Source organism: Gossypium arboreum, chromosome 5 (assembly GCF_025698485.1).
Source record: "Gossypium arboreum isolate Shixiya-1 chromosome 5, ASM2569848v2, whole genome shotgun sequence".
Lineage (NCBI taxonomy): Eukaryota > Viridiplantae > Streptophyta > Magnoliopsida > Malvales > Malvaceae > Gossypium > Gossypium arboreum.
This window is the reverse complement of record NC_069074.1, coordinates 1,705,563-1,728,515: the sequence shown is the minus strand read 5'-3', so window position 1 is coordinate 1,728,515 and position 22,953 is coordinate 1,705,563. Positions and strand designations below refer to the sequence as shown.

Below are 22,953 nucleotides of genomic sequence, written 5' to 3'. Positions count from 1 at the left end.
GTTTGTGGTTTAGGGTTTGAGATTTAAAGTTAAAATTAAAATCAATGGCATAAAAAATATTATTGAAATATCATTAAATAATTATAAAGTGATATAGAATAACATGATGCTTCTATTTTATACAATCTTATATATTTTGGTTCGATAATATGGATCAGGACAACATTTCAAAAATTGGAGAGAAGAGGAGGATAAATGGATAAATTAAAGAGTTTTTTTTTTGTAGTTGGTATATATAAATTAAGGAGCCTTGATATTATGAATTTGATCTGTTTTCATTCTCTTTGAGATTCCATCTTTATCTTTTAAAATTAATTTAAAATATGGTATAATATCCGACGATCTAGTTTTAGTTTTAGCTCATTTTTAAAAATAAATATTTTAACTACTTTTTAAAGTATCTAAAATATAAATACACGACACAATAATTGTGATTTGTGTTTTTCTTTCCCTCAAAGTGAAGGCTTGTTTTGCTTTTGCTTCGACGAATTAGAGACCAACCATAACTTTCCTAATAATAAAAAACTTTTACTTTACGGATTTACCCCTGTTGGGATCGACTAATCCTAATCATTTCGATTCACCTAACTACTACCCCTGCCTTTTTAAATTTCTCTCCATAAAAGTAGCTCAAGCCTAGCCTAAAGATCCCGAAAACAAAGAAACGTACAGTCAGTGAAAAAGCAACATAATTATGGCTGGCTTAACGTTAATGTCCTCCGTCATCTTTCTGCTATGCTGCCTCGTCTCAGCATCAATCTTCGAGGACACGAACCCCATTCAGATGGTATCCGATGGTCTCGACTCCTCTGTTCTTCGTGTCATCGGTCATACTCGTCGTGCTATCTCCTTTGCTCGTTTTGCTTACAAGTAAACTCCAACATTACACTTATCTTAATTCTTACGTTTGTTCTCCAGGAAAAAAAAAAAAAAAAAAAGTGAAAGAAAATGGAGGATGATATCAAATTTTCTTTTCTTTTTCCCTTTTTAATCGTTTTTGGTAAGGCATGGAAAGAGGTACGAGGATGTTGAGGAGATAAAGCTACGGTTTCAGATTTTCAAAGATAATATGGATTTAATCAGATCTACTAACAAGAAGGGATTGCCTTTTTCTCTATCTGTGAATCGTACGTTAAATTTTTTTATTTTTTTAATTTTGTTTTGAAGATATTTTCAGTGTATATCTGTGCTCCGCTGATGAATCAAGTTGTATCTGATCTGATTTAGTTACCAACTTTGACTTAACTAGGATCTAATTTAGTTCGGTTGATTTCCATGGTTAAAGGCCAACTGTAGGCTTAGAGGTTCACAATAGAAAAATCAACCTGTCTTTAACAGTGAGCGAATAATGTTGATTATTGCACTTGCAGGTGATATTTTAGAATAAAATTTGCTTAATCTGTATTCAATTATTAACTCATCTTTCTTTTTCTTATTGATTCAAACGATGCAGAGTTTGCTGATTTAACATGGGATGAGTTTCGAAAACACAGGCTTGGAGCTGCTCAAAACTGCTCTGCCACCAGAAAGGGCAATCACCAGCTCACTGATGTCGTCCTTCCTGAATCGGTACTTTCACTTAATATAAAAAGAAACCATTAGATACGAAGATTAAGGTTTTCTAACAATGTTTTCTATATAATTCATTGGACAATAAATCTACCTAATATAATCCAGAAATCGGTACGATTTCATCATGCAACAAGTTGTAAAAGATAGTATGGTGGAATCTTTTGGTGTGCCAAGACTTGGCTGATATTATTGTTCTCTAAAGCAGCTAAGCGGTAAACTTAAGATTTTTTTTGCTTTAACTATGGAGATATATACCTGTTATTTCATTAGCTTTCAAAGAAGGGTTTTCTGTTTTGCATGGATGTTATAGATAGTTTGGGGAAAGCGTGGACATTTCAGGGCACATTTCATTCCAATGAGGAATTTGGAAATTATGTTTCGATGAATTGCCACAATTTTCAACTGAGAAGGGATTGAAAACCAACAATGGAAATTGGCGATAATCGAGATTGTTTGGGTAGGACGTTTGGGGAGAGTTCATGGTGTAAGTTGCCAAAAGGTTTTTATGTCATTGTTCTTCAAGGAGGGGGAGCCACTAGAAAATAAGAATAGATACTAATGTTAATGCCTTTCATGTACCAAATATTTCAATCCTTTTTCGGCCGAAAACTGTGGCCAATTTATTGAGACATAGTCTTCCAGCTCTTCATTGGTGTGGAATGTGCCAAGGTATAACCCCAAATCTATGAGCCGATATAATCTGCGACAGTCGCCATATGACATAATCATGCAGGGCTTGATTAATGGTAACTCTTCTGATATATGATATGATATTGACAGAAAGACTGGAGGGAATCGGGCATAGTTAGCCCGGTCAAAAATCAGGGATCCTGTGGATCTTGCTGGGCATTCAGGTTAGCTTTTGATGATGATTTAGAGATATTTTTTTACCGAGCTACTAGATTTAGCTTGTAAAGTTGTAAGTTTTGACCTTATGCATTTGCATATTGCAGTACTACTGGAGCTCTTGAAGCTGCTTACCATCAGGCATTTGGGAAAGGAATCTCTCTTTCGGAGCAGCAGCTTGTGGACTGTGCTGGAGCATTTAACAACTTTGGGTGCAATGGTGGTTTGCCATCCCAAGCCTTTGAGTATATCAATTACAACGGTGGCCTTGATACGGAGGAGGCATACCCTTATACAGAAAAAGATGGTCAATGCATATTCTCATCCGAAAATGTTGGTGTCCAAGTCATTGACTCTGTCAACATTACCTTGGTAAGTTCATAACTCTTCTGGTTTTCCGCTAAGAATATGATCATGATCCTGAAGCAAAAAATGGATGACCAATTCTTGTTCTTGGCTGAATTTGATTGGATAATCTGTATCGGTATATGTCTAGTTCTAAACCTGTCCAATGTGCAACTTAAAAAAAATGTGTTTATAGTTGTTTTTCAGTGTTCTAAATCTCAGTTCCATATACATAGCTGTGATCGACTGTTCTAGCTTGCGACCTTAGCTGAAAATTGGAATTCAATCAGATCCATAGTCCAAAACAAATGACTTGGGAGTAACTGTCCTATATATTAAACTATTATATTTCATCATTTGAAATGTTCAAATCTTTACGATCAAACACAGGGTTCTGAAGATGAATTAAAGCATGCAGTTGCCATGGTTCGACCAGTTAGCGTGGCATTTGAAGTTGTCCCAAGTTTCAATTTTTACAAAAGCGGGGTTTACTCCAGTGACAAATGTGGCAACACTTCCTCGGTAGGTTCCTTCTGTTTTACCTTTTTTTTTTTGCTCGGAGTTGGAAAAAAATTGTATTTTTGGTCTAAACTGCGCCTTTCAATTGGATTGAATGATGGCCAGTTTATATATGTATATATGATGGATCGACGTTTTCTTACTAGCAATGGTGGTTATTTGGCAGGATGTGAACCACGCTGTTCTTGCAGTTGGATATGGAATTGAAAATGGAGTCCCGTATTGGCTCATTAAAAACTCATGGGGAGCAGAATGGGGTGACAAGGGCTACTTCAAGATTGAAATGGGCAAAAACATGTGTGGTAAGTCTCAACCTCATTGAATCTCTGATTAGCATTTAATTCCTTGTTATTCTTCGTAACTCCAATTGCGCTGCCAGGTGTGGCAACATGTGCATCATACCCCGTTGTTGCTTGATCTGAGGGAGAAATCATGAACCAGTTCAAAGTGCTGGCTTAACAGCCTACAATAAGGTCCAAGACATGTAAAAGAAGCAAATGTATTGTACACAACAAAGACAATACTGTAAATTTTCTTCCATTAAATGCTTGTTGTGTAATAAATTTGCCAATATTGAAAAATAAATTTATATCCTTGTTATGTTTGTCTTTTATTCAAAGCATAAATTTGGAATACAAGAATGTAACTCATGGACCCGTCTGAAACAAAAAAGAGAACCATGTAAACAGAAATCCCTTTATTGATGATCAGCATGTCCACAAATACATTTCATTCATTCTTGAAAATTTCTAAAGTTCTGTACACACTAAAATGTGGGGGGCCAAAAAACAGTGTATTGAATTGTCCAGAATAAATAAGGAAAAAAACATGAATTTGATCCATCCTTTTTCCATGTTCCTTACTGAAAACACGAAATTGCTTTGTTTTCTCATTTGACATACAGAAGTGAAGGGACAAAGGGCCAACCTCCGTGGTACGTGCCACTCATCTAGCATCATGCCTGTTTTCTATAGCATTATCCAGCATTTGAAGCTAAAGAAAAATATTCATTGGTGATGGTCTCCTACCAAATTCAGATTTAAGATGTTATTACACCCTCATATAATGTAAAGAGGCAATGGCAGAATACAAGGAAATATGCTTACTTGTTATCCTGCAAACTCATAGAAAAGAAAATTTGTGTTAAGAATAATCGTTGAAGAAAATAACTGCAACTTGACATCACTCTTCTCCTTTATCTATTAAAAATAGCATTTACTAGTTATATAGTTTGGAGCATGATTGAAGAAAGGGATTAGAACTCATATAATGAGTATAAATGTTATTTTTAACCTTATGGTACACTGGGGCAACTGAATCAATCGACTTGCTAGCTAAGACAAGTCACTTGGTTGGGAGAAAGAGAAAATCATTCAATTGTATTATTTATAAGTACGTTTTTTAAACAGCATGATCAAAAAGTTTATGACATGAACAAAAGAAAACAAAAAAGAGACTTACTTAATGGAAGGTCATTTGTGCTTCAAGCTGGATATGCTTAATTGGATACTTGATGCATGCTGTAGGCCCTTTTCAACATCTCTGGACCAGACTGAGTTCAATGATGCGGAGCTTTTCTCTTAAGCAGCAACAGGCACAACTCTGTTTATCCTCAAAGGAATATTGTTATCCAAAGATGATATTGTTGAAACACGGGAGGCTTCATTAGGCATCCCAGCCTTGAAAAGGCAAGATACCAAAGAATGCACGGCGAAATCATCAGGTACACAACCAACTGATAACATTTTATCGAAAATGCCAATTGCTTCAAGCATTCTTCCTTTCATACAATGCCCGATAATGAGAATAGTATACGTCACTTTATCAGGATAACATTTCTTCTCCTTCATTTCCACTACAATCAAATTGGCCTCGTCCAAATTCCCAGACTTGCAGAACCCGTCAATCACAGGGTTGAAGATAAACGGTTTCGGAACAATATTTGTACATGTCAACTCCTTCAAAAGTTCACGAGCCTCATGCAGTCTGTTTTCCTTGCATAGAGCATTGATAATAATAGAAAAAGTATAAACATTTGGAGATATATTTCTCACTTTCATTGTATTCCAAAGCTGCAAACTCCGGTTCACATCTCCATTGCGACAGTATCCGTCAATCAAGGAAGTAAAGGTTACAACATCAGCAATGCAACCAAAAGAAGCCATCTTCTCATACATGGATTTAGCAGAAAGCATATCTCCAACCTTGCCAAAGCCATCAATCAGAACATTAAAAGTGACGGCACTAGGCACCGTTCCTGAATTAATCATCTCATTAAGAAGAGCAGAAGCCTTCCCCATCTTACCCAACTTACAGTAACCGGATATGACTGATGTATAAGTCACAACATCTGGTGAACAATCATCTCTCAATCGAATTTCATTCAATAACTCGTGACCTCTATCTACCTCATTTGCCCTACATAGCCCACCTATAATGGTGTTATAGGTAAGAATATCAGGAAAACAACCAAAAATCCACATATCATTAAAAAACTCAAAAGCCTTGTCCACCTGCCGAGCTTTGCACAGGCCTAGAATTAGAATATTAAATGTCCAATTATCTGGGTTAAAGTTCAATCCTAGATTCTCTTTGTATAAGCTAACTGCCTCTTCTAGTTTATTTTGCTTAATCATCATATTCAACAAATTGTTTAGAGCAAAAATGTCGATCCCCACTTCATCGGACTGAATCTCAGCAAGCAACTTCTTTGCCATTCCAAAGTCACCTGCCCTCGCAAAAGACGAAATTATGAATCCTACCATAGTATCATCAGGCAAATGCCTGTCAATCCTCGCATAATCAAAAACTAATTTAGCCGACTCATGTAGACCCATATTACAAAGTGATCTCATAAGCAAAGTATAAGTCCAAAATGAATGAGTAATATTAAAATTAACTCTGCTGAACTCGAAAAACTTCAACCCTAATGCTGGATCGTTTAACCATTTAACAACTTGTAATTCAATTAACGGTGACAAATGCTTGCTCAAATAACCCAGAGAGCGATCACTCAAAGGTTGGGAATAAAGAAATAGACTGCAAACAACCTTAACAAACCAAGCCTCGTGCTTTTGAACTACCTTTACATCTTTATAGCCTGGCGGGTGAGATCCTCCGTGAGATTGAATATGATACTGAGGAACGAAGAGCTTGGAGGCGGGTCGAACCCTTGAGGCACGAGTTGTGAATGAAAAAAGGGTCATATGTAACCCCACACCATATCTAGGCCTAATTAGATACTCAAAATTCTCTTCTTGGCAATGACCAAAATTTCTACTGGGAATCCCAGATTCAAAGTTGGGTTCTTGATAGAACTCCCTACCCTTCATGGAGATGGCGAGAAAACCAAATACGGTACCATAGCAAATCGATCCATAGCTCAAACTAAACGATAAAATATCTTACCAGAAAAAGATCCAAAACCCCAGATAAATCTCAAGCATTCAATAACTTAATTAGACCATCGGATGATCACTGAGCATTGAAACGATTGACATTGACAACCAAAAAATGGATAAACGAAAGCAATCTGAAATAAGAAAACAAGAAAATGGGGAAAAAAAAAAGATCTTAGAACTGTTAGGTATATTGGGGGGATTTCGATGCTAGATGCAAAGGAACGGCAAAATTAGGGTTTTCAGCGTCGCTTGTGGGAAATGTAGCCCAGCTTTGTTAGAGGTCGCTGGCTCCCACTGCTCCGTCCTAGCGAAACGAGACAATGGGTTCCAAAGTCTTGGGCTTTATGTCCAGAGCTTTAGATCCATTGAAGCTCAATTGGGCCAATGCTTAAGCCGAAGAAGAGTTTTTGATATTGGGCCTATTGGCTATAGGCCTATTAAAATATTTTTTTTCAAATTTCTAATTAAACTCGAAATTCGAAGATAACTGTCAATGACACAAACACAAAAAATCTCAATAATCAAGACCAAAGTATGACCGGCACGTGTCCCTTTCGTTGATCGCATGGTTGCCACGTTTTCTTTTGTTGCAGACTGTCACCAAATATATTTCGTATAAAAGAGTGAAAAGACAAATCCAAAATAAATTGTTTTTTTGCAATATATTTGGATAAAAGAAAACAGTAATTTCAATTATCACCTGATTTTCTCTGTTTTGTTTTATTATGATTAATTCTTAAATTTATAAATATCAAAATTTTATTAGAAAACGTGAAAGTCTTCCCTAATCAACGGCAAAACCCTTTTTCATATATTTCTTTGTTGTCTTAAAATTAAATACTCACTCATTCAACTGACAAAAATACGTTATCATCACTATCCACACAAATCTCAACATCATGTGATCAAATGTGAATCATAACCGTACACGTCAGGTAAAAGTCAATAAAAATCTAGAACAAACGCGAGTCATTGTATCCTGGCCTACAACATAGTCCTGCCTCCTTTCTTTCTTTCTTAATTCTTACAAAATCAAAGTATCTTTATCCAGAATTTCAGATAATCTTTTTTATTCATTTTTTTCTTTCTCAACAATTTCCGATAAAAAGAATTTCGTTTTTTTTTTTATTCGGTTTTGAGTACTTAACTATTTAACTTTTTTTTTTCTGTAGAAAATTAAAGTAACTTCTTTTAGTTTTTAATTTTTTATTTTCTCTCTCTGTGTTATCAAGAATGGCGGAAATATCGCCATCTCCCATGTGCACTTCACCAGATATTATTATTAATACCCACTGGGTTTAAGTTCCCTTGCTTTTCTCTGCCCTTTTCATCTCCCTAAACGATGTCGCTTGTCTATGATAGGAATAATGAAAATAGTAGTTCAATGAGACGCTCGGGGTTTATCCACGGGATGCAGTGTATCTCCGTCTATGATTCGCCGGAGGAGAAAAGAGATGATAGGTTGCGGTTGCTTTCGACGGAGGAAGAGAGAGACGATGATGAGTCGGGGTCTTGCAGTTCGTCGTCGATAGGAAGGAACAGCGATGATTCCGGTGGATCACCATCGGATGATGATGACTCACCGGAACCTGAAGTACAAAGCCAGCTTAAAGGACCTTTGGATACAATGGATGCTCTACAGGAGATTTTGCCTTTGAGGTAAACCACTTTTAACATTCAAAAAAAAAAAAATTGGCTTGTTTTTTCTTTATGGGTTTTGATTTAAACTCGATTCTTCGTTGAAATTTGCAAGTAAATCTAGAGGAATAGCTAGGTTTTTGTTTGATAATTTCTTCAAAAAGGATAAAGTGGCTTTAACTTTTAATGAAAGGTCATGAATCATTTAAAGCGTATTAAAGTAGTGAAATGTGGGTTTGATAATAGTTACTCCTACTAACCATTGCTTGAAGAACAAGAAAATGGTGTCTTTTAATAAGATCTTGCATAGTTATTCTTATGGGTTCTTCAATCTGTTTTTTCTTTGCGGGTTTTGTTTGATTACAGAAAAGGCATATCCAAGTTCTATAATGGCAAATCAAAGTCCTTTACAAGTTTAGCCGATGCGGCTGCTGTTTCCTCTGTTAAAGATTTTGCAAAGCCTGAAGATCCCTACAATAGGAAACGCAAGAACTTATTAGCTCGCAGTTCTTCATTGGACAAGAAACCCAACAATCTTTTGGGAAACATTGGAACTAAAATATCAATGGCATCATCGCCGTCTAACTGCCTTCCACCTCTGCATCCACAGTGTAAAAAATCAACTACCATCATCAAACCATCATCATCATCATTAACTGCTCGACCAAAGCCTCCTTGCCGGTCTTATTCCTTGTCTGATCTACAGTTTGTTGCTGCTACAACTCCTAACATGGCCGGTTTGGCTGTTCACAGTGGTAATAAAGGCAACAAACTGCGTTGAAATTAACTACAATTTCGCTTTTAGAATTACAGAACTGGAAATTTATAATTTCCAAAAGGCTTGTAGTTTTAGTCATTGAGATGATCACTTGTGTTCTGCTTTGATCTAATGCTTGTGGTTTGAAGTGGTAGGTATACCATGGACATGCCATTTAGAAGTAATTACTGATGTACTCCTCTTCTCGTCTCTTTGTTTGCTTTGAAACAATGGTGAGAATGCTTTATTGTAAAATACTATTAACTAAAATACTTTCTTTTACCTTGCAGCAAAAATTGGGCTTGTCTTTTTAATGGAGTTCAAATCCTAAATTATTGCTCAAATTTGATATTACTTCCTAAACTTTAAAATATTTTAATTAAGTTCTTAAAATATTAATATTTTATCAATTTAGTCACTAACTTATTTCTTAAATGTCAATATATATAAATTAAATTGTAAACGGGTTAAAAAGCAACAATGGTATTAAAATTTAAGAAGACTATTTCTTCCTCTTAAAACAAATATAAATACATATGTATTTGTTATTGTATATATATTTTTATAAAAGTATGTTAAATTGAATTTACATTTAATACTTACCTTAAAGCTAACAGAAGAATTTGTATGATGTTGGTCTTTGGAACACTCTAATTGATATATTTTAGATTTTCTAATTAATTTAAAATCTAAATCATATGATGTATGGTGCAATTAACCTTAATCATAAATCCTCTTTTCACTTGTTTAGTATAAGGGGAGTTTTGCTATTCACTCAAACATACCAAAATTTTTAGTTTATACCAACATCATGTGTGCATTTATTACAAATAATTGTCCAGATAGTGGCTCCAGCTTTGTTCTTTGATTCAGTGATTGCTGATCATAATGTTAGTACAGTATAAATTTCAAAAGAATTTGGACTATAGAATGTAGTACTATTTGATAAGGTTCATGATAGTAGTCGATTTTAGTAGTGACCAACTTTGAACTTTGTAAAAGACTACGTAATTTTATCTAAATATACTTAAATAGTTTATATCCGGGTTCCAATAAAATATTCTTTCTTAATGGATGGGGAAGGGGTATATGGTCATCCCAGAAATTCTGTCAGTGCGGTATTCCCCACCAAACAATTGCAGCTACTCATCATCATCTTTGGAGATTAATGAAGTTGGCTATTTCCCATTTTAAGGGAGAAAGATAAAACAACATAATTGCATTTATTTAAACATTTTCAGATCGAGAAAGGGATGGTCTTTTTTTTTTATTACATTTTTGGTTCACAATAGAACCTGAAGAAGGAACACAAAGAAGCACAACAAAGACTCACTCTTTTGCTAGTAATTTCAAACAAACTACCACTTACAAGAAGACACAAGCAATGAAGCAAACATGGAAGCATACAAAAAAAAAAAAAAAGGGACTCTCAACAAATTCAGATAATATTAACCGGTTCCTCCAAGAACACCCTTCAGCTTCTTAATCTGAGCAGTATCCAGAAAAGTGGTTTTTGCAATAACGCCAGTAGGCAAGTCATTTGCAAACATGGAAAGGTGGAAGATTTGGATACCTGGGTCTGCACTGTTGAAGGATACAAATGCCACGGATTGAGTTTTGCCTGTATTGATTTGGAAATGTAATAAACCTCGTGGGAAAACCATAATGTCTCCTTCATTCAGAGTTTTGGAGTAAACTGATTTGCTATCTGAGGACATGAAACCAGCAAGAAGTGTGCCATGCATAACAAGAATGAGTTCAGAAGCCCCAGGGTGTGTATGCATAGGTATCACTCCACCAACAGCTAAATCCAAACGAGCTATTGAAATGCCGAGTCCGTTAACACCCGGGAATTGAGCCGAAAAGGCTGGTGTTACTGCAGCTTTTATGAGGTTCGAAGTGTTGCCTGTGGCAGCGAGGCCGGAGTAAACGAAGTCATTTACGGTGACTGTCTTCTTGCAAGAATAGCCTGCAGGGCCTACAGGGCCATTCAAGTCCCCAACACAGAAGTCGGCTGCGTTGGTGGAGGAAAATAGGAAAGATAAAATGAAAAAGATTGGGATAAACAGGTTTATGGCACTGGTTTTTGAGGGGTGAAAATAATGTTGCAAGCTGAGCTCACCCTTTATATAGAACGAAAAGCATGGATATTTTGAGCCATTGAAATTGGTCCTTAAAGGTATGTCCATGCATACTTTCACGTGATGGTGATGAGACTGATTCCCTATAATGTGAATTAGGGGGAAAATTTTCTCCGAAAACAACAAGAATACTCTTTCGGATTGGAAAAAATAAAATGGTAATTTTCATATATTATAAAAGTTATAATTAATTTTACAAATAATCAATTAATTTTAAAATTTATTTTAAACTTAATATAGTATTTTAATTCTAATTCTAATTACTTAAACATTTTTATATTGTATTTTGCATTTATACTTCTCTAAAGTAAATCTAATTTTAATATAATATAATTTATTAATTGTTTTCTCCTAATTAATTGAATTTAGGAAACAGTTGACAATAATTATAACTATTAATTTCAATGTTAATTGTCCATTATCTTTACTTTAACATTTAATATAACTATTACTTTATTAATTGTTTTCTCCTAAATGAATTTAATTTATGGAAACAGTTGACAATAATTATAACTACTTATTTCAATGTTGATTTTCCAATGCCTTCACTCTAACATTTAATATAACTATTACTTTATTAATTGTTTTCTCCTAATACAATGGATGCTCTACAAGAGATTTTACCTTTGAGGTAAACCATTTTTAACATTTAAAAATAAAAATAAAAAATTTGGCTTGTTTTTTTCTTTATGGTTTTTGATTTAAACTCAATTCTTCATTGACTTTTAATAAAAGGACATGTTTTATTTAAAGCTTATTAAAGTAGTAAAATGTGAACCCATGTTATGACTTGATGATTAAAAGTATTCATCACCCTAGTTTGGACTGAATTTGAGTTTACGTTTATTGTTTAGACTTTATTATTATAGTTCAAGGTAGTGAAATGTGGGTTTGATAGTTACTTCTAATAACCATTGCTTGAAGAACAAGAAAATGGTGTCTTTTAATAAGATCTTGCATAGCTATTCTTATGGGTTCTTTAATCTGTTTTTCTTTGCGGGTTTTGTTTGATTACAGGAAAGGCATATCCAAGTTTTATAGTGGCAAATCAAAGTCCTTTACAAGTTTAGCCGACGCATCTGCTGTTTCCTCTGTTAAAGATTTTGCAAAGCCTGAAGATCCCTACATTAGGAAACACAAGAACTTACTAGCTCGCAGTTCTTCATTGGACAAGAAACCCAATAATCCTTTGGGAAACATTGGAACTAAAATATCAATGGCATCATCGCCGTCTAACTGCCTTCCACCCCTGCATCCACAATGTAAAAAATCAACTACCATCATCAAACCATCATCATCATTATTAACTGCTCGACCAAACCTTCCTTGCCGGTCTTATTCCTTGTCTGGTCTACAGTTTGTTGCTACTACAACTCCTAACATGGCCGGTTTGGCTGTTCACAGTGGTAATGAAGGCAACAAACTTCGTTGAAATTAAGCACAGTTTCGCTTTTAGAATTACAGAACTGGCCAAAAGGCTTGTAGTTTTAGTCATTGAGATGATCACTCGTGTTTTGCTTTGATCTAATGCTTGTGGTTTGAAGGGGTAGGTACACCATGGACTGTTGGAAAATATGTATATCACATATATAATAAGGGTAATTACATGTTATTATTTACTATCATGATAGGTTAGCCTAAATTAAAAGTGATCTAATTTAGTTAAAATTTTATTAGGTTTTAATTATTAAATAAAGTATGAGTCAAATATGTGGAGATCCTCTACTATTGAATTCTAATCAAATTCTGATTAATGATGGGCTAATTAGAATTTGATTAGAACTAATATGCCAAGGTTATAAATATTAGGGTTATGATTCCCAAATTATACACAAGATATCTTTTCTAATATCCCATCATTAGAAGAGAGAGAGCAGATATTTTCTGAATTTTCTTGTGTGCTAATTTGAAATATCAAATCCCCAAGATCCGATAAAATTTCAAGAAATTCATGGATTCAGGTAGGTTTCCGCATTTGGTTTTGTTTTTGATTTGTTCTTGATTTATTTTTTATGATTAAACATGATAGATCTTAATTTATTAAGTTTTATTTCAGATTTATTTTATAAATCTAACAAGTGGCATCTAAGCCTCGTCATATTAAATCATTGGGAATTGATTAAAGTTTCTTCTTTAAACGATTGATTCATAAAATTTTATGAGTTTTATATTTCGGATATATATTGATCTTTGAAGGCTTATATTAAAGTATATTTTTTAATTTTAAAAATAAAAATAATAAAAATAATTTGAAATTCTTACTTCATAGAATTGGTCGGCAATTCAATTTATGTCTACATTCTTGCATTTGTTTTTATAATAAATAAATAAAGAAGCATGAAAGTTTAATTTGAATTCGCCAACGATAATATTTTGTTTTTTATTTTTATTCTTTATTCTTTATATCGAGCACACTAATAATGCATGCCATTAAAATTTTAAGGTTTTCCTTTTCTTTTATTTTTTGATGGATTATAATAATAAAAAGGTTAACAGTAAATAGGCATAACTTAATTCATATATATATTTTGATTATATACATATATAATAATTGCATGTTGTTTTGGAAATTTATATAAATATATATATATAATTATCTTTTAATTTGATTGGACGATGAAATTAAAGTAAATATTTTAAAACAAATAAATTCAGATTTTGGCTTTTGATTAAGGATATCTAATATTTTAAATAAGTTAGTTGAAACAAAATGCTGCCAAAGTGATCTCTTTTGTAACACCCCCTAATCCCAAACCGTCGCCGGAATAGGGTTACGAGGCGTTACCGAACATATTGGTTAATTTACAAACAATTTTATGAATAAACAACAAATATATTAAAATTAAATCATTAAGTCTCTTTTATGAACCCTCGAAGCCTAAATCATGTATTATAAATGAATAGGGACTTATTCAAGTACTCCGAAAATTTTTCGTAATATAATAATAATTATTTTTTAAAAAAAAATTTCAATATAACCCCTTTAGAAACATCTAACCTTCCCTGCAATTTCAAATTTTCAACTAACTCAACACAACAACAACTCAACAAATACAATCTTCATCCAAATCATATTCGTCTTATAACAATATCACTAGTCCTTATTTTATCTAACATTATATCCATTCATACTTTCAAGTAGTATTTAAACATCTTAATTAATTTCCAATCATATCATATATCAACTTATATTAACTTAACTAATATATTCATGAGTTGATACAAAACATAGTCACATCAGCTCTTATACATGCCATATAAACCATTTAAAGTATTTATAACAAAATCTACCGGAAAATCGAGATAGTGTGACTTGAGCGTGATGATCCGATCCTCTGACCCTCCCGTTAATCTACAAAGAGAAATAAACATTACAGGTAAGCTAACTATAGCTTAGTAAGTTCGTCGACTTAAACCATAAACCTTACCAATATTAGTTTCAAAAATTCAAATCATATGGACATTTCAAGTAAGTTACTTTCATCCTGTAAATCATAATCTCATTTTAAAAATAATTTACTTAATTGAGCTCAAAAATAATGATAACATTATTTACATTTCTTTTTCCACACGTTACAATTACGACTTACTGACTTGTCAATTTAAGGAACGACTTACGGATTTGAGTACATCGTGATCTAATACCCGAAATCTAACTGAAGCACAAAAGTGCTAAACGGAAGCTTAGAAGGCTAATCAAGCACATAAGTGCTAAAGGAAGCTTAGAAGGCTAATCAAGCTCATCGAGTGAATGAAACCCCAAAAGGGTTAACTGAAACTCATATGAGTTAACGGAAGCTCGTAAGAGCTAAACAGAAAGCAAACACGAGAGTTCACAACAAATGTTGAATCTTGGTTTACTTGGGTAATTTACCGTCAATTCATCTTTTTCACCGAACGATCATACTCATTTCCTTCGTTCCGTTCCTCCGAATTACTCAGTTCAATTTTGTAACTTTTGTACATGATTTAATTATTTTCAACAATTAACATACATAAATATTAATCACCATTCATAAAATAACATTGAAATTTAATAATTTAACCGTACGAACTTACCTGGAACAATTTGCAGTAGTTGTAGAGATTTCTTGAACTATTCCGGAATTTTCTCTTTTCCTCGTTTATCCTCAATTTCTTGATTTGGTGCAAAAATTATGAAATACCAGCTTATAGAACCCTCCTATGGCGTTTTTAGCTGCTGGAATTGAAGAGAAATGAAGAGAAATCTGGATATTTCCTATTTAGTCCTAGCTTTATTTAGTTAATTTTGCAATATTCCAATTTTACCCTTAATTCATCAATTTTCCTGCTGATTTCAAACCCCTTGCCGTCTAGCCCAAATAGACCTTGGGTCTATTTGCCTTTTAAACCCTCTTTCTTTTATCATTTAAGCTATTTAATCAATCTTCATAAATTTACATTTGTTACAATTTAGTCCTTTTATTCAATTAACCATCGAAACTTTAAAATTTCTTGACGAAACTTTAATACTAACTTATTAACACTCCATAAATATTTATAAAAATATTTATGGCTCGTTTTAAAAATTTTCAAACTCTCGATACCTCATTTTCGATTCTAATTTTTTTTTAATATTTATTTCTAGTACACTATTCGCTATTTCAAAAATTTTCCTAACTTCACATTTAACTTATATTCACTAAATTATTAATATTTTTCTACGCATTTGTCGGATTTAGTGATCTCGAATCACTGTTCCGACACCACTGAAAATTTAGGCTATTACATCTTTAGTGTAGATTAGTTTATTTGAAATATTAAGATGATTATATGTTTTTGTGATTTATGCGTTTATTAATTAACCCAAATGTAAGTTAATATTTGGCAGAATTTCAACGACATCTGTGGTGATAAATGTGTGACTATTATTGTAACAGCCTAATTTTCAGTGGTGTCGGAAATGGTGATTTGAGATCACTAAATTCGACAAATAAGATTGAACAAGATAGTAATTTAATATTTATGAGTCAAGTAAGAATTTAGAAGAATTTGTGAAATGGTGAAATTAGTGAATTAAAAGAATTTATTAGGTCAAACGGGTCAAAAATGAGGTTTCAAGACCTCAAAGTTGAAAATCGAGCTATAAATATTTTTATAAATATTTATGGAGTGTCATTGAGTTAGTATTAAATTTTCGTTAGAAAATTTTAACGTTTGGATGGCTAATTAATTAAAAAGGACTAAATTGAAAATAGCGCAAAATTTGTTAAATTGTGAGTAAATAGCTTAAGTATTTAAAAATATGGATTTAAAGAGCAATTAGACCCAAAGGTTAATGGCTGGACGGTTTGGGTATGAAATAAGCAAGAAAACAATGTGAACAAGGGGCAAAATTGGAAATAGCATAAAAGTTAATAGTTAAATAATGATGTAATTGAAAAATCTAGACATTTCTTCATATTTTCTCAGCTAAAACGCCATAGAAGGTCTGGAGAAAGCTGGTTTTCATATTTTACATCATGTGAGTTTAATTCTTACTTTTCTTGATAATTTTATGTTTTTATGACTTTTACAATTAGGTCCACTTGTAGAATTCATTAGTTTTTGATTTTATGGGTGAAATTGGAAGTTACCCTGGATGGATAAGGAATTTTATGATGAATTATTATGAAATTTAAGTTCTAATTTTATATTAAGGTGGTTTTATTAAGTGATTTTGATAGGAAATGATATTTAGGACCTAATTGTGAAAAAGTTATGAATTGAAGGTTTCTGTTGAAATTAAGAATATAAAAGGTTTTGAAATAGTTTATAATGATAAAATAAAGTGTTAATTGAGAAAAATTAGTTCAATTGATGGGTGAATTGAGAAGGGACTAAATTGTGAAAATTGTAAATTTTGGGGTAAAAGTGCAATTTCGAAATTTGAACAGCATAAATTGTGAAGTGAAATAGAATTGAAATGGATGCTAATGAAGGAATGATTTTATAATTATAGATCAAGAAAACGAATCAATCGTGGAAAGGAGAAAATTCAAGAATAGTCCCCAATTTCTACGACTTTTACAAATTGGTCCAGGTAAGTTCATATGGCAAAGTTCAATGTTTTGATATGAAAATATTATGATTGTTAAAGTATTTTATTGTTGATGAATACTATCAATTTGCATTAACTAATGAATAATGTGTAACTAAAAGTACAAATTAGTAGGAACAATGGATTTGAGTGCTTCTATTCGTGACCACGATGAGTTGATGAAACATATGTGACAAGTGTGCCCGTTTAAGACCATAGCTGGGCTATGGCATCGGTGCAATGTGATAATGTGACTCAGATAAGACCATAGTGGGCTATGGCATCGGTATAATGTGATAATGTGATTCAGTATAAGACCATGTCAGGATATGGCTTCGGTATGATATGTGAACCGTGTAAGACCATGGCAAGGCTATGGCTTGTGTGTGATGCGTATCAATGTGAAAGTCCATGGTTTACTATGGCAATGTGATAATGAAGCACTCAATTCCTTATTGTTCCCTAATTTGACAATGAAGTAAATGAGAAATGGGCCTAAGGGAGTTAAATTGTGAGTTGCCATATGGAAATTATTCCAATGAGTTATTAATGAAATTGTGATTTGGAGGATGAAATAGTTAAACTAATAGATATATGATTGTGTACGATATTTGATATGATTTGTGTTTATATGCCTATGAGCTTACTAAGCTTCAATAAGCTTACTTGTGTGTGTTTAATATTTTTATGTAGATTGACTTGAAGTGAAGTGGGTAGATCGGATCAACACAACAGGGCACACTATTCAGATCAATTCCGGTAGTTGTTTAAAGATTTATATGGCATGTATAGAGTTTGAATGAATTGAAGTAAAGATGTTATAAACTAGTTAACAATATTTGTACTAAAACAGTTTTCGGTAAGTAGCAGTAGTTTGACTTTGAAAAATCACTAAAAATAGTAGAAATGGAATTAAATAATGAATAAATTATGGAATCGAATCTTGATGAGTCTATTTTCATATGGAAGAAGCAAAACAGGTATATGAGCTATATTTTATGAGATGTTTAAATTTTTGTGAAACAGGGCCAGAGCGATTTCTGGATCCCCTGTTCTGACTTTGGAAATTCACCATAAATTTTACAAAGATAATTAGAAGTCATACTTTATATGTACAGATTCCTTATTGAGTCTAGTTTTATTAGAGACAAACGGCATAGTCATTGAAGCTCTGTACAGAGAGATATCTGATTCGAAATACACAAAGGTCAGAGTAGTCAAACCCTGAAACAGGGGAGATTTTAAATAATAAACTGTACTAATTTGCTTGACCAAAAATTCTAGAAAAAAATTGGTAAGTATATATATGAGTATAAATTCATAGAAAATTTACGGATTTGGATTTTGAGTTTTATAACTCGAGATATGAATTATTTAGCAACTATGACACAGTTGGATAGCTTGTCTGAAAAGTATTATATAAATTATCTAAATTTGGTTAAGTGCTCAAATAAGTTTAGTAGTGCCTTGTGCTCGACTCAACAACGGTCTCGGGTAAGGGCGTTACATTTATTGGTATCGAGCTTGGTTTAGCGATTCTCGGAATATGTATGATGTGAAAAGTGTCTAGAATTACATGCCATATAAATCGTGATAGTGTCTTGTGTATGATCCGATCTAATCCTTGTTTTTATTATAGATTATCTTGATTTGAAAAGATGTCGATAGACCGAACAAACCGAGTAAGAAGAAGTTAATAGAGTACAAATCTCGAACAAGGAACAAGTAGTGAAGCTCCGATTTCATTGATGCGAGAACAAGAACTCAAAAATATGATTTATGGATTCATGAATCAGTGGTATAATGAGAATGTGCGAGAAAGAAATCAGACTCCGCAACCTCCTCCCCCTATCTCAACATCTGTAGTACCCCCGGTTGCTCCTCCACCTCCTCCGACAACTGAATCTGGCAAACGTTCTCCATTTGAAAAGCTCAGAAAACATGGGGCTGAAGAATTTCGGGGAAGAACAGACGATGACCCCGTTAAAGCTGAATATTGGTTACAAAGTATAATGAGGGTTTTTAAGCAAATGGCGTGCTCACCAGATGATTACTTAATATGTGCCGTGTCATTATTGAAAGAAGAAGCTTATAACTGGTGGGAAACAATAGAAGCTGTTGTACCGGCTGAGAAGATCACTTGGGAATTTTTTCAAAATGAATTTAAGAAGAAATATGTCGGTAGAAGATATTTGGATAAGAAGAAAAGAGAATTTCTCGACTTGCGACAGGGAAACAAGTCAGTGGCTAAATATGAAAGAGAATTTGTTTATCTGAGCAAATATGCTCGAGATATAGTACCCACTGAAGAAGAAATGTGTATCAGATTTGAAGAAGGGCTTAATGATGAGATTAAAATGATGATAGGGGGCATTGAGATACGAGAATTTGTTGTTCTATCGATCGTGCTCGAAGGTTGAAGAAGTATATAATAAAAGATGCAACGAGATAGAAGAAGTAAAGAATCTTTCAAAAGAAGTGCATCTAAGTCATTTTCGGCTTTACCAATGAAGAAATCTAAAGAGGAATTCAGTCGAGCCACTTCAGTACCAGAAAGATCAGGAAAAAGTAGGTCAAGACAATCTGATTACAAAGCATCTGACAGACCTGTTGTTAGTGTGGGTAGTGTACAAAATACCCAAAGGCCCAAGTGTCAACATTGTGGAAGAAGTCACCCGGTGAATGTAGAAGTAAATTAGGGCTTGTTATAAATATGGGGCCACCGATCACTTTATTCGTGATTGTCCCCAATTACAAGTAGAAGAAGTGGAGCAGAGGAGAAACCGAAAATTCTTTCTCAAAAGGAAGACGCCGGTCGAAGCGGTCTACTGAGGGCTACTCATTCGGGTATGAAAGATCTGCTAGCCGATCGAAGTTAGGGCTCTCTGCTCGTACTTATGCCATTCGAGCGAGAGAAGAAGCAATGACTCGGATGTAATTCTGGTATTTTCTATCTTTATGATGTTCTGTGTATGCTTTAATAGACCACGGTCTACTCATTCATATATTTGCACTATGTTAGCATCTGAAAAGAACTTATTTGTTGAGCCTCACGATTATGATGTACAAGTTACAAATCCGTTAGGTCAAAGTGTGGTAGTTAATTTAATATGTCATAACATCCCTTTGAAAGTTAAGGTCGTGATTTCCCATTGATTTGATCTCGCTACCCTTTCGTGAATTTGATGTTATCTTGGGCATGGACTGGTTAATGAAACATGACGCAATAGTGAATTGTCGAGAAAAACGAATTAGTTTGAAATGTCAAACAGAGACATTATTTTGGTTGAGTCTCGGAAATTTGGATGCATGGTTAGAATGATTTCCTTTATGTCGCTTCGTAAATTGTTACGTAAAGGAAATGAGGCTTATTTAGCCTATATTCTTGATACTCAAGTTCGAATCAAAGTTAGAGCAACTATCTATTGTAAATGAATTCATGGATGTATTTCTGAAGAATTACGAGGTTACCACCGATAGAGAAGTTGAGTTCGTGATAGATGTGCTTGGGAACAGCTCCCATATCGGTGACACCGTATAGAATGGCTCCAGCAGAATTAAGAGAGTTAAAACGCAGTTGCAAGAGTCATTAGACAAAGGGTTTATCGGATCGAGTATGTCGCCGTGGGGTGCACTGTCTTATTTGTGAAAAGAAGGATGGTTCATTGAGGTCGTGCATAGATTACGAGCGGTGAATAAGGTAACAATTAAAATAAATATCCTTTGCCTCGTATTGATGATTTATTCGATCAGCTTAAGGATGCTACAAGATGTTTTCAAAAATAGATCTCAGATCTGGGTATTATCAGTTAAAGGTAAAGGAATGTGATGTACCGAAAACAGCTTTTAGAACTCGGTATGGTCATTATGAGTTCTTAGTTATGCCATTCGGTTTGACAAATGCTCCTGCTGCTTTTATGGATTTAATGAATCGAATTTTCCAGTCTTACCTAGATAGATTTGTGGTTGTGTTTATTGACGATATACTGATCTATTCAAAGACAGAATCCGAGCATGCTCAGCACTTGAGAATTGTACTACAGATATTAAGGGAAAAACAGTTATATGCAAAATTTAGTAAATGTGAATTTTGGCTTCATGAAGTGGGATTCTTGGGTCACATTGTGTCAGTTGATGGTATACGGGTAGATCCGAGTAAGGTGTCATGGTGATTAATTGGAAAACTCCAAAGAATGTTACTAAGTGCGAAGTTTCCTTGGATTAGTGGTTACTATCGTCGATTTGTGAAAGATTTTTCACCGATTGCTTCACCGATAACTAAATTATTACGAAGAATGTTGAGTTGTATGGTGCGATGAGTGCCAACAAAGTTTTGATCAATTAAAGAAAATGTTGACAGAGGCTCCGGTGTTAACTCAGCCTGAATCAGGTGTGCCATATGTAGTATATAGTGATGCGTCTCTGAATGGTTTAGGTTGTGTATTGATGCAGTCAGGAAAAGTTGTAGCATTGCTTCTCGACAGTTGAAACCACATGAGAGGAACTACCCTACACATGATCTTGAGTTAGCTGCCATAGTATTTGCTTTAAAAATTTGGAGACACTACCTATATGGAGAGAAATGTTATGTGTATACAGACCATAAAAGTTTGAAATATTTAATGTCACAGAAAGAGCTAAATTTGAGACAGAGGCGATGGTTAGAGCTGTTGAAAGATTACGATCTTATCATTGATTATCATCCGGGTAAGGCAAATGTAGTGGCAGGTGCACTTAGTCGGAAATCATCATTATTTGCTCTTGAGCGTTAAATGCTCATTTGTCCATTAATGAAAATGGTTCTATATTAGTTGAATTAAAGACAAAACCAGATATTTTTCAACGAATTCGGAATTGCAAGATGAAGATCCGAAGTTGATGTTGAAACGACAAATGGTTCGGGATAATTTGAACTTAGATTACTCTATTGATAATAGTGGTATGTTATACCATCGTAATAGAATTTGTGTCCCGAATAATCTAGAATTGAAGAAGGATATCTTATCGAGGCTCATAGTAGTATGTACTCGATTCATCCGGTAGTACGAAGATGTATTGTGATTTGAAAAAATGTATTAGTGGCACGGTATGAAACGGAAATTTGTGAATTTGTGGCAAAATGTTTAATCATCAACGGTAAAAGTGAACATCAAGTGCCTACTGGTTTGTTACAACCCGTAATGATTCCGAATGGAAGTGGAAACATGTGACGATTGATTTTGTATCTGGATTGCCGGTGACTCAGAAGAAAAAGATTCGATTTGGGTGATAGTAGATGATTAACTAAATCGGTAGCATTTTATTCCGGTCAGAACAGATTTTTCACTTGATAAGTTAGCGGAATTATATGTGTCAGAAATTGTGAGATTACATGGGGTGCCGACATCAATTATTTCTGATCGAGATCCGAGGTTTACTTCGAGATTTTGGAATAAACTACAGGAAGCTTTAGGTACTAAGTTAAAATTTAGTACAGCTTTTCACCCTCGAATGGATGGACAATCGAGCGAGTGATTGATTTTGGAAGATATGTTAAGGTGTTGTATACTCGAGTTCGATGGTATTGGGAAAGGTACTTACCTTTAATGAATTTGCTTATAATAACAGTTATCAAGCTAGATCAAAATGGCAATTGTTTGAAGCTCAGTATGGAAGGAAGTGCAGAACCCGTTGTATTGGTCAGAATTAAGTGAA

At 33.9% G+C, this 22,953-nt stretch overlaps 5 protein-coding genes across 8 annotated transcripts; 3 read left to right on the top strand and 2 right to left on the bottom strand.

Moving 5' to 3' along the window:
* Positions 1-518: 518 nt before the first annotated feature.
* LOC108465689 (thiol protease aleurain-like) lies at positions 519-3,882 on the top strand. Its single transcript, XM_017766070.2, has 8 exons — positions 519-870; positions 1,006-1,127; positions 1,454-1,569; positions 2,353-2,426; positions 2,526-2,790; positions 3,154-3,285; positions 3,449-3,584; positions 3,662-3,882. Exons 1-8 carry the CDS (start codon positions 695-697, stop codon positions 3,697-3,699), a joined length of 1,059 nt encoding a protein of 352 aa, XP_017621559.1. The 5' UTR covers positions 519-694; the 3' UTR covers positions 3,700-3,882.
* On the bottom strand, positions 3,715-6,991 carry LOC108465688 (pentatricopeptide repeat-containing protein At2g06000-like). 4 transcript variants are annotated; one of them, XM_053028050.1, is made up of 3 exons: positions 4,744-6,991; positions 4,389-4,403; positions 3,715-4,306 (listed from the first exon to the last, which is right to left on the bottom strand). In XM_053028050.1, the coding sequence occupies exon 1, from the start codon at positions 6,612-6,614 to the stop codon at positions 4,863-4,865; it is 1,752 nt and encodes a 583-aa protein (XP_052884010.1). In that variant the 5' UTR covers positions 6,615-6,991; the 3' UTR covers positions 3,715-4,306; positions 4,389-4,403; positions 4,744-4,862. The 4 variants fall into 4 exon arrangements, with proteins under 4 accessions (XP_052884010.1, XP_052884009.1, XP_017621554.1 ...); XM_053028049.1 differs by having other exon boundaries at positions 3,715-4,403; XM_017766065.2 differs by having other exon boundaries at positions 3,715-4,396.
* A 670-nt stretch (positions 6,992-7,661) lies between these two features.
* LOC108465687 (protein OXIDATIVE STRESS 3 LIKE 2-like) lies at positions 7,662-9,374 on the top strand. The gene is made up of 2 exons (XM_017766064.2): positions 7,662-8,342; positions 8,688-9,374. Exons 1-2 carry the CDS (start codon positions 8,026-8,028, stop codon positions 9,100-9,102), a joined length of 732 nt encoding a protein of 243 aa, XP_017621553.1. The 5' UTR covers positions 7,662-8,025; the 3' UTR covers positions 9,103-9,374.
* Positions 9,375-10,282: 908 nt separating this feature from the next.
* On the bottom strand, positions 10,283-11,282 carry LOC108481260 (auxin-binding protein ABP19a-like). Its single transcript, XM_053028827.1, has one exon. The coding sequence runs from the start codon at positions 11,265-11,267 to the stop codon at positions 10,527-10,529; it is 741 nt and encodes a 246-aa protein (XP_052884787.1). The 5' UTR covers positions 11,268-11,282; the 3' UTR covers positions 10,283-10,526.
* A 907-nt stretch (positions 11,283-12,189) lies between these two features.
* On the top strand, positions 12,190-12,714 carry LOC108466000 (protein OXIDATIVE STRESS 3 LIKE 1-like). Its single transcript, XM_017766374.2, has one exon. It carries the CDS (start codon positions 12,190-12,192, stop codon positions 12,649-12,651), a length of 462 nt encoding a protein of 153 aa, XP_017621863.2. The 3' UTR covers positions 12,652-12,714.
* Positions 12,715-22,953: the final 10,239 nt, after the last annotated feature.